The 11,162-nt window shown below is 34.7% G+C and overlaps 1 protein-coding gene across 3 annotated transcripts; it reads left to right on the top strand.

Moving 5' to 3' along the window:
- The first annotated feature begins 61 nt into the window (after nt 1–61).
- LOC135104393 (DCN1-like protein 1) lies at nt 62–8,707 on the top strand. 3 transcript variants are annotated; one of them, XM_064011784.1, is made up of 5 exons: nt 62–114; nt 2,634–2,847; nt 3,615–3,783; nt 4,726–4,939; nt 5,916–8,707. In XM_064011784.1, the coding sequence occupies exons 1-5, from the start codon at nt 112–114 to the stop codon at nt 6,087–6,089; spliced, it is 774 nt and encodes a 257-aa protein (XP_063867854.1). In that variant the 5' UTR covers nt 62–111; the 3' UTR covers nt 6,090–8,707. The 3 variants fall into 3 exon arrangements, with proteins under 3 accessions (XP_063867854.1, XP_063867855.1, XP_063867856.1); XM_064011785.1 differs by having other exon boundaries at nt 98–205; XM_064011786.1 differs by lacking the exon at nt 62–114 and adding an exon at nt 173–297.
- Nucleotides 8,708–11,162: the final 2,455 nt, after the last annotated feature.

Here is an 11,162-nt window from a genome sequence, read left to right as displayed (position 1 = left end):
AATCGATATGAATGTTAATAAACAAAGGGCATTATTTTATACATATTACTTTTTTTTTTCAGGCGCATGCGCATTGCCTTTGTTTAGTTTCCGACCTGATCAGCTGGAGCGATGGTGAGTGAGGGATTTAGCTGAGTGTGAGGCAATAATTAGGGATCCGCGCCTAATCCCGCAGGTAGTGAAGCATTTCATTGAAGAAGCAATGGTGAGTCAGAATGGGTGATGGCTTGAAGGGAGCTGGGGAGTGTCCGTGTTGCCCTGGACACATAAGGACACAAGGCTCAGCCTGCTATAATGGTAAGACACTGGCCATGGACACCCTTCACTACACTAGGAATTTTAAGACATGGCCTAAGGATAAGTCATGTACATGGCGCACCTGATTATCTGCTGTAGTCGGACTCATTAACTCAAGGGGGAAGGCTCTGAGTTGCTTTGCGAGGCCAGGGAGACAGTGAAAGCTGGTGATGTAACCAAGTGTTTAGTATGGTGACACTATCTTCTTGCAAGGATGACGTTCTTCTTGGGAGCCGTGAGTCAGTAATTAGCTAGGGGAAGGAAGGCGAGTAACAGGGGGTACCAACGTACTATTCTTACCAGCAGGGCAAGGCAGGAATATAGATGGCTTGTGATAAACAAATGCATTGTTTGTATTAAATTGACATTTGTAAAGTATTACTTCTCATCACTCACCTGGTTCTTGTACCTGTTGGGATTGCCTGCTCCCTATAGTACATTGAGGTGAAGTTTAGGGACCCACACTAGTGGGTGTAACCTTTGCTGCTGTGCAAGAATGCCTATTGAATACATAGGGCAAGTGTATCTTGCCTCAGTACACTGTCGTACTTGTTCCACTTTGAAGTGGCCTGATCCATCATCCTGGCATTGTGTTTCTCTCTAATTTATTCAAGGTTTGAAGAAATTGCTGTTTCCTTTAGGCTGGGCAGGGTAGGAGATTCATTAAGAATTATTTTCTGAAACAAATCCAATATCTTGAAAGTTTGTGTGTTAAAATTAGAAATGGACATGTGTAGTTCTGGTGGGAAAATCCACCTGATCATTATATCTTTGACAAACTAAATAAGGCCTTCAAGAATTATAAAGAAGGCTGGTTTTCATGTTAGTACTTTTTAAAATTTATTATTATTATTTATTTATTTACTTTTTTTTTTTTTTTTACATTAGCAAGTACTTTACAAGATTATTTATTGTGAATGTAACTAAGTGATGCAAAATAAAAATAATCTTAGATGCTGAACTATGGGAACACCATGTTCATACTTACAATCATTGACTAAATCATCATTTTCATGATCACTACTACTACTACTACTACTACTACTACTACTACTACTACTTCTAGTTATTACTAGTTACTGCTATTGTAACTACTACTACTACTACTAGTATTACTATTACTTCTAGTAGTATTACTACTGTTGCAACTATTAACACTACTACTACTACTAGTGCTACAACAACAACATTACTTTTACTACTATGACTACTACTACTACTACTACTACTACTACTACTACTACTACTACTACTACAGTTGCTGCTGCTACTACTACTACTACTACTACTACTACTACTACTACTACTACTACTACTACTACTATTACTACTACTACTACTACTACTGTTACTGCTGCTGCTGCTGCTACTACTACTACTACTACTACTACTACTACTACTACTACTACTACTACTACTACTACTACTACTACTACTACTATTACTACTACTACTATTACATTATTACTACTACTACTACTACTACTACTACTACTACTACTACTACTACTACTACTACTACTACTACTACCACCACCACCATCACCACCACCACCACCACCACCACCACCACCACCTACTATTACTACTACTACTACTACAACCACCACCTCTATTACTACCACCACCTGTACTACTACTACCACCACCTCTACCACCACCACCACCACCACCACTACTACTACTACTACTACTACTACTACTACTACATGTCTCCTGAGTTTCATGAGGGATAGGGAATAAAGAGCACCATGAAAGTTTTAAAAAGGTCATGAGTTTTGAATCCCCTTTCTAGAAAATTATTTTAACAGTATAAACATGCTTGAATGATGTGTGCCTGTTTTTTTGTTTATTTATTTATTTATTTTTAACTCAATGCAATGTTTCTCATGCTGTGCAAGCATGCTCTTGCAAGTGAAGCTCCAGAGTGTTATACACCAAAAAAAAAAAAAAAAAAAAAGGTGTAATACTTGTTAAACTCTTTGATGCAGAAGTGGTGCTCTGGTGGCTGATGATGTGGATGTGATGAATACAGTGACTGATGCATGGCTGGAGATGTTGAGGTGTATGTGGTAACTGCATGGCATGACACATCTGTTTGTATATAGGCTTTTATGGACTCTGATTGGCTGCAGTGAAATATTTATGAGAGTCTGAAATCTTGTCATGTTGAGTTTATCTTTTCACAACATTGTAGTCTGCTTGTAAATTCACATGTTTGTGAAACTTCAAGACTATAACCCATGAAATTCTGGGAAGACATGTGCTACTACTACTACTACTACTTCTTAAACACAGATTAATCTAGGTTTTACAATTGGCTCTCACTTTTACAGCACAAGCTAAAATCAGCCCAGAAAGAAAAAGTCAAGCAGTTTATATCCTTCACTCAAGCGGGTGAGAAGACAGCTATTTACTGCCTCGCTCAGAATGACTGGAAACTCGAATTGGCCTCAGACAACTTCTTCCAGAACCCTGATCTATATTACAGAGAACAGCGGCCATCAGTCGATAAGAAGAAGCTAGAACATCTATATAACAGATATAAAGGTATGTAGCTGACACTGAATATTTTTTTTTATTTAGTGTTTTGTGAAAATCCTTACTTTTAAGTGATAATGTTGATGGTAACTGCACCACTATTATTGCTATTATGAAGAGTTTTTGTTTCTATCATCTTTGTCATTGTGAATTACTTTTGCTGTAGTGGTTGGGTGTTTAGACTTGATAACATGAATTAAGTAATAATTAATTGGTGATGAGAAGAACCAAGTGACAATTTGTTGGTCAGTATCAAGGAATCAGCTTGTGAGAGACTACAGAAACCAATAATGATCTAGAGGAATCTGCAGCACCATAAGTTTGGTATAGCAGTTGGCAAAAAGTAAGAATGTTCTTGGCATTCATGTATTAAGAGACATTATATGACAGAATACTTTTTTTTGTACCTCCATTAAAAAAGAAAAGGAAAGAACATTGGTTGTAGGAATGCAAATGGAATTATGTAAACAAAGTGTTTCCATAATTTTAATCATAAACTGGATAACAGTTATGTGAAGACAAGGCAGTTTGAATTTGGTTTAAATCTTTTAACTATAATAATGTAAATACACACACACATGCATGCACACATCAGGAAAAGGAACAGAAAAAGTAAGAATTGACATAGACACTCATCAAGCAGTTACACCTGCTCTTCTCTTTGCTTGTAAATGCAGTGTTCAGTAACAAAAATGCAGACAACACCATCAGTAGTCCAGAAGCCCCCATAGATGCTCTCATGAAACTCACTTTTCTTTTTCTCTGTTTTTTTCCAGATGGTAGTGAACCAAATAAAATCCTGGTGGATGGGGTGATGCGGCTACTGGATGACCTTGACTTACCACCAGACTCCCGTCTCGTTCTTATCTTAGCCTGGAAATTGCGGGCAGCCACACAGTGCGAGTTTACGCGAGATGAATTTATGAATGGATTTACAGAGCTAGGGTATGTATAGCTTGGTAGATTGTGTGCATTTGACCATTGCTGTGGCTGTTTAACCTGTATATTTTCAAGATGCTGTATTGTATTTTTGTATTCCATTCTACATGAAATTTATTTATTTATTTTTTGAATTGTTACTCTTAGGTATCTTCATAGGTTAGCAAACCACTATATTGTTAGTATTGTACTTTTTATTTGACATGGTAATAACAAGAGATATTCAAAATTATTTTTCCTTCCATGAGTGAGTCTCTTCATGGACAAATTATGTTGTAAATTGTTTTAGTTTTCAGTTTGACAAGTCATGTGAGTGTAATTATAATTCATTGTTTGTATGGCAGGACTAAAATGTCAACAAACTTTTAAATGTTTATACCATAACTTGTGTGCTGGTGTGGATTTATCCCAGTGTCATCACTATGGTCACAATGTAATATATTGATCACTAAGTATAGACTCTGGTGTCTGGAATTGCAACCTTGTGCATGAGAATGTTCTGTAATTCAAATTAGAATCATGGTAAATATTGCATGATTGTTGTGCAAAGTACAATCTTGCTTATCTACTAATTAGGCATGAAATTTTGAATTAGAGTACATTCAAAGGATGCACTAAGTGTAATTTGCTAAAACCAGAGAAATTTAATTGCTCAATATAGGGAAGATCTATTTTTAATGACTTATACAGAAAAAAAATGTGGAATACATAATTGCCCATATTGTTAGGTACTCATCATAAATTTCTAAAAGGCTCCATAAATGCATGTGTTGGCCTTGTTCACCAAATTGTGGCTTGCTAGGTTCCACAGGGTGGCTCACCAGCCTTTTGTATCACTTGGTGGTAAACTACATATTACAGTAATATGTTATTCTTGTTTGCATGTGAGAGGTAATGGTATAGCGAAAGAATCTGACGTCAGTACTCATAGATGATTATTTCTTACAGATGTGACAGCATTGACAAACTGAAAGCCAAACTTCCAACCCTGGAACATGAACTAAGAGATACAGCCAAGTTTAAAGATTTCTATCAGTTTACTTTTAATTATGCACGGAATCCTGGGCAGAAGGGACTGGATCTCGACATGGCTCTAGCTTATTGGAACATTGTCCTCCAAGGAAGATTCCGTTTACTTAATTTATGGTGTCAATTTTTACAGGTGAGTTCTTGTAAGCCTAAATTGTCATTTATACTGCTTAATTTGCTGTTTTAGAAGAGATTAACAAGTGTTTTGTTAAAGGTCAGACCAGGTATATAGGGCTTATTGTGACATGATGTGTACCTTTTTAAGAGCATATACATTTGGCAATATGGCATAATGCTAACTACTTCCTGTGATAAGTCAAAAAGTGTAGATCCATAGAGTCAGCAGGGTTTGTTTCAAAGGAATTTCTTATTCTTGTTCCCTCCTGAACAAACTTGAATGTAGAGCCCATTATTATGACTGTAGTTTAGGAAATACTGGCTTCAGTCGGTGAAGAAAAGAAGTATCCATATCTATATAACAGGTTGATATCCCACACAAAGTGGTAGTGGAGATGAGGTGTCCACTTTCATATTCTTTCACAGTAACACAAGCACATCCTAAGAATAAGTTAAAGCAACATTGTAGCTCTTACTGGTGAGGTTTAGTTTTTTCACTTTATTAGGATCTGACAGTTGTCAGATGCAGGCATATCTGTTGGAGCCCTTGAAACATAATTCCATCTATGGATTCACCACTGTTCTCCATTTGTGTGTCATTCAACCACTCTTCGTGGCTCTACACATACCCCTTTCCCATGTAATGTTCTCATCACACTTTCCTTTTATGTTATTTGTGCTATTCTAATAAGTTTTGCTCCACCACAGTGCTGTGACTTGGATATATTCATGGATTAGGTTACATGAATATAATCAAAGTTGAGATGTAGCAGTACTGCATAGCCAGCATTCCCTTACTGCTAATTATGGGTTTTCTCTAACCTAGTATCCTTGTATTGTAATTGTATGTGCACTAGTTGTTCATTCAGAATGCTGTGATTGGAAAGTACATACTTTTAATTTTAGTTGTATTCTCAGGCAACATATCAAGAATTATTATGATGGAGCCACAGTGAAGAGAAGATTTCAACGAGTCTTTTTTTTTTCCACAGGAACACCATAAACGCTCCATACCTAAGGATACTTGGAACCTTCTCTTGGACTTTGCCTTGATGATCAATGATGACATGTCCAACTATGATGAAGAGGGCGCGTGGCCAGTGTTGATTGATGATTTTGTTGAGTATGCCCGGCCGATCATCCGAGGCCAGCCTACTCAAGTTTAGGGTCTGGGTATTAGTGAAGCTAGGACTTATTACAGCTCAAGAACTATGTTGCTTTTCTAAGCTCTAAAAATGTGAGTACATACTTGAGGATGGGATGATCCTAGTCCTGTGACGATAGATTGGATTTTGTGTTCTAGAAATGTGGTGTTTAAACCGTTACTGTTATCAAGAAGCCTATCAAGAAAGAGGAATTTTTAAAGAAATCCACTGGTATCAAGGAAGTGTTGTTTTATGCAAGACAGACATACTAACCACAAGAAAATAATATGCAATTAGTTAAGTTTTGGCCACATAAGCTCGCTTTCCACATGAAGACTCAGAATGTAAAGGATGAGTGATGCTTTAATGCTTAAGGAGGAAAAACACTCATTACATATACTATCAAGACATTTCAAGGTAATCTTTTGAAGACTTATTTGATTAAAATAGAAAGTGAAATAGGGCTCAGTGAGTTTGCTTGTCCTTATGGATATTGGTAAGCTGTGACATTTTGATCTGTGCTAGAAGACATGAATTGTAATCTTGAGGCAAGACAGAAGGCATCACTATCTTGCTGGAAAGATGTTTATTTTTAATAATTTTTAGCATGGGCACTTTCAAAAGTACCACATTCTTGTTTTCTTTCCACTTGTGTGCAACCTCCTCTTTGGTAACTTTAATAATTAATATAAAATTTTAAGGTTCCAACTTAGCTTTTAAGTTTTTTTTCCTTCAATATACATTGAGAAGGGGCATTTTTTACCTCAACCTAGCATCTGCATATAATTTAGGATGTTTAAATCAGTCAGTTAACATTAAATGCTGGCATTTTCAGTCAGATTTTATGCAGTTTGATTTTCACTTTCCCTTATGGTCTAGGGAAGGTAGGTAAAAGTATTGAATCCTGTCCAAGATGCCATTGCTACCCTCCTGCGGAGCCTGCTAAGTCATGCTTTGTTACTCTTACAAAGGACTGTGGAAAATCAGAGGTTATGACAACACTAAGTTGATATAATGCATATTCACATAAGTAAAATAAATTTTTGGTACACATTAGTATAAATAACTTTTATGGTACTGAATAAGTGGAAAACTGAGTTTCACTGTAGTTTATGAATTACACAAACATTGGTTTTGTTATGAATTTCTTAGGTTACACATACCAATACATGCAGGTTAATTATCATTATATAGAGATGGTCTGCCATGATAATTTATATTTTATACAGAAGCACTAATTTAGTGTACAGTATTAGATCAAATTGTAGTATTAAAATTCTATAACTTCCTTGCTTAATTAAGTAAGACAAAAAGCATTAGGCCAACTATGCTCTCCTTGTGTCCTTTACATAACAGTATCATTATATTTTTGAGCCATATGCTTGAATAATATTGTGCAGTTTTGGGATACAGCACAGTTAAGGTAGTAAACAAGTACACTCACATTCAAGTAACCAAAGGAAAAAAAAAAATTGCTTCAGATTAAATTTTGAGCCCATGAATTTTTTGAGAATGCTCAGCCTGGTTATTTTATTATTATTGTTATTATTATTATTATTATTATTATTATTATTATTATTATTATTATTATTATTATTATAATCATTATTATTTTATTATTATTATTATTATTATTATTATTATTATTATTATTATTATTATCTTAAATACACTTTTAAGTCTGTCCTGTTCAAGATTAATCAAGTTTATGGTATCAAAACTTCACATACAAAAAAAGCTTCCAAGATACATCCTCAAGACACAACCAGTTGAGTACAAGTGGCAAGAAAATTAATGCCAGAGTGCAGGGTCTCCTTGTTGATGATGGTCTGTTTATGTTTATAAACTCAGCATGGTAATTTTGTGTCAGTGTTTTTGTAGGCACCCACCTACATAGATAGTCTTGTCTCTGACTAAATTGATTTTCAGGAATGTCCTTGGTTTGTGCACTGACTTTGTGGAGCAGCTTGTGTTGGGATGACAATATTTTTGTAATTTTTCATAAACCTTAAAAAGAAAATAAATAATTCTGATGTGCAGGAATAAAGTTAATTGAAGGTTTCTTAAGGTACAGCAATCTGGTTTGCCTGTTTCTGGAATATCTCGTGGAGTATATGATGTCATCAATTTGGCTTGAACCTTAGTTTTGTAATTATTGCAGGTCCTGTATATTTATAATTGTACTTGGCAAAAGTATGCAAAAATTTCTTTCCTGTAAATGGATAAATGATTCAATGAACAGTGACATTTTGATGTGTGGCAGTAAGGTGAAGTAACTGCATTTTTAAAACTTAACTGCTGAAAGCAGGTGATGAACCTCCAACATTGATAGAAATAATGCAGGAAGTGAAATAGCTAATTGTTCACCCACTTCATATTGAATTGGGATATTATATTCTTGCATTACTTTCATAGTTTGGTGTTTAGAATTTGTTGTCAGAATGTCTCCATTTCATTTAGGTAAGAAAGGTCTGTGTTGAAATATTTAGTTTGGCTGAACAATACTTTTATAACTAGCTATTACTTTTCTCCAAATTTTGATCCCTTGGCACATTAACAGTTCTCTTTGAGCCTTATCAGGTAAATACTGACTGTTCTGTAATACTTTCTACACTTGTAAATAAAATTTTGATTACAGACGTTTGTACTGTGTCTTGTCATCTGTCTCATTAGAGATTTACCTTAGTTCAAATTGGGTCTTTGGTTTACATGAAACTGGTATTCTGGCTGCGGTATATTGGTAGTTATTGTAACACTCAGTTTTTCCCTTTTTCAATTCTTGGCAAGTCAGGTGTTCCAAGTGAAACAGTATATGTTAGAAAATATTAAGAACGTAACTATAGATGTACGTGTGCATTTATACTTTTACTAAAGGCTCGTCAGGCTTGGATTCCCCTGGTCTGAAAAGCAAATGATTCCTTACCTTAACCTTCAATTCCTCCTTGCACCATGCAAATGGTAAGATTCAGTATTGTTTATTACTAATGCCACTTTTTCAATTACATTTCTTGATATAGTATTCCTTGTTGGGCTACATGATGTATGGAATGGCTCTGATTTAGTAAATGAAGATTTTGGCCTTGAATGACAGGGTGATTAATCAAAATATATCCCATTAATACCAAAAATGGTATATTTTAGTTATTGTCCCAAAAACGTGATTTAATATTTTACCAAGAATTTAACTGTTACAAATTTTATGAACAAAACTACCCAAAACATAGCAGAAATCAAGTTAAGTTTGTGATGGGATAAAAATGGAATAATTTCTATAAAATTTACTTATTTCTTAAAGTATGACTACAGGCATATCATGCATTTTATAAGACTTGATAGCAAGTAATCAAATAAATATAAATAAATAAATCCATTGTGTCTTGAGATGGTTATCATGCTTACTACACACACATCCTAATGCACAGACACACTGCTCACTAGTTCAGTGGTATCATCTGTGGCTGGTTCAGGTTTCAGCAACAGTTACAGCACTAATAACTTTTTACTGATGAACAAACTGTTACTGTCCTGCTTAGGCAAGAGGATGAGTTGTGTGGTGTGAAATATCTCATCCTTACTCATAGATCAGACTATCATGAGTCTTTTCTCCACAATGATATAACTGGGCAGACATGAATGCAGCATGGGGTCCTCAATACTTATGAATTACAACCACACACTCAACATACTCCCGATGCATACACCCTTACACATTCCCTGGGAGAAAATAAAAAACTATCTTTGTTCTTGCATCCTTACAGACAGAGAGAGCAGATCAGGTGTGTGCAAGCACACTCAAGTCCTTCCACATTATGGCCTGATAGCAGAACTGATTTGTCCTTGTCACACAACAATAATCTCATTACCTTTCCTGTATCTAGTAATCTGTATCTAGGTGAACTTCTCACTGAGGCTCTATACTATAGGATGAATCATATATATATATATATATATATATATATATATATATATATATATATATATATATATATATATATATATATATATATATATATATATATATATATATATATATATATATATATATATATATATATATATATATATATATATCCACAACTGCTTTTCATTCAGGCCTATTATAAACATCCATTCTTTTTCTCCAAAGTTTGGCATCTAACAATTCTATTGCCAATCTATTCTGTTTAAGGTTTCCATAGCATCAAATCCAGTTATATTTATCACCAAGTACTCTTCATTCATCCCCTCTGCATACCCAGACCATCATTACACTTCCTATTCTATTCACTAAGCCAACTCTTACTACCCCAGTTTTCCTCTGCAGTTCCTGATTTATCACTCTATATGTTTTTACTTCACATATATTCCCCAGACACTTCATCATATGTAATTCTTTTCTCTCTTGCTTCCATGTTTCAGTTCTATCCAGTGCTATCAATACCACTAGAACCTCTTATAGCCTCTTTCCTTGTACTTTCATGCAGTCTACAACCGAACAATATTTGTTCTTTTCCACACATTTCATGTTTCATTGTAAACTTTTCTCCAAATCTTAATCTATCCACAGAAACATCTCTTGAAGCTAATAATTACCACCTTTCAAAATTAACTCATCCTCCCTTAATGTTATCCTTGTAAACTTTATAATTTATTATGCCTTCATTCAATCTCATTTTCTCCTTTAATGTATCCTTTCAAACTCCTCTACCAAATGTCCTACACCTTAGAAGCAGCCACTATTGTTGATCCAAATTCCACTCTCTAGCCTCAAATTTCTATCATTTACACATTTGCTTCCTTTATAATACCATCACTATAAACAAACAACTAAGAGAGCATAGTACATCCTTGCTGTAGCATTACTCAAACAGGAAACCACTCACTTGCATTACTTTTCACTTGATCATGTGCACTACTGTTTGCATGAAAAAAATGTTTTCACTCTTAGACAATCTCCCATCTGGTCTACAAAACTTAAATTCAGTACCCAACCCTTCTCTCTCTCTCTCTCTCTCTCTCTCTCTATCTATTTATATATATATATATATATATATATATATATATATATATATATATATATATATATATATATATATATATATATATATATATATA

Source organism: Scylla paramamosain, chromosome 10 (assembly GCF_035594125.1).
Source record: "Scylla paramamosain isolate STU-SP2022 chromosome 10, ASM3559412v1, whole genome shotgun sequence".
NCBI lineage: Eukaryota > Metazoa > Arthropoda > Malacostraca > Decapoda > Portunidae > Scylla > Scylla paramamosain.
Note: the sequence above shows the minus strand (reverse complement) of the source record. Positions and strands in the feature narration are given on the sequence as shown.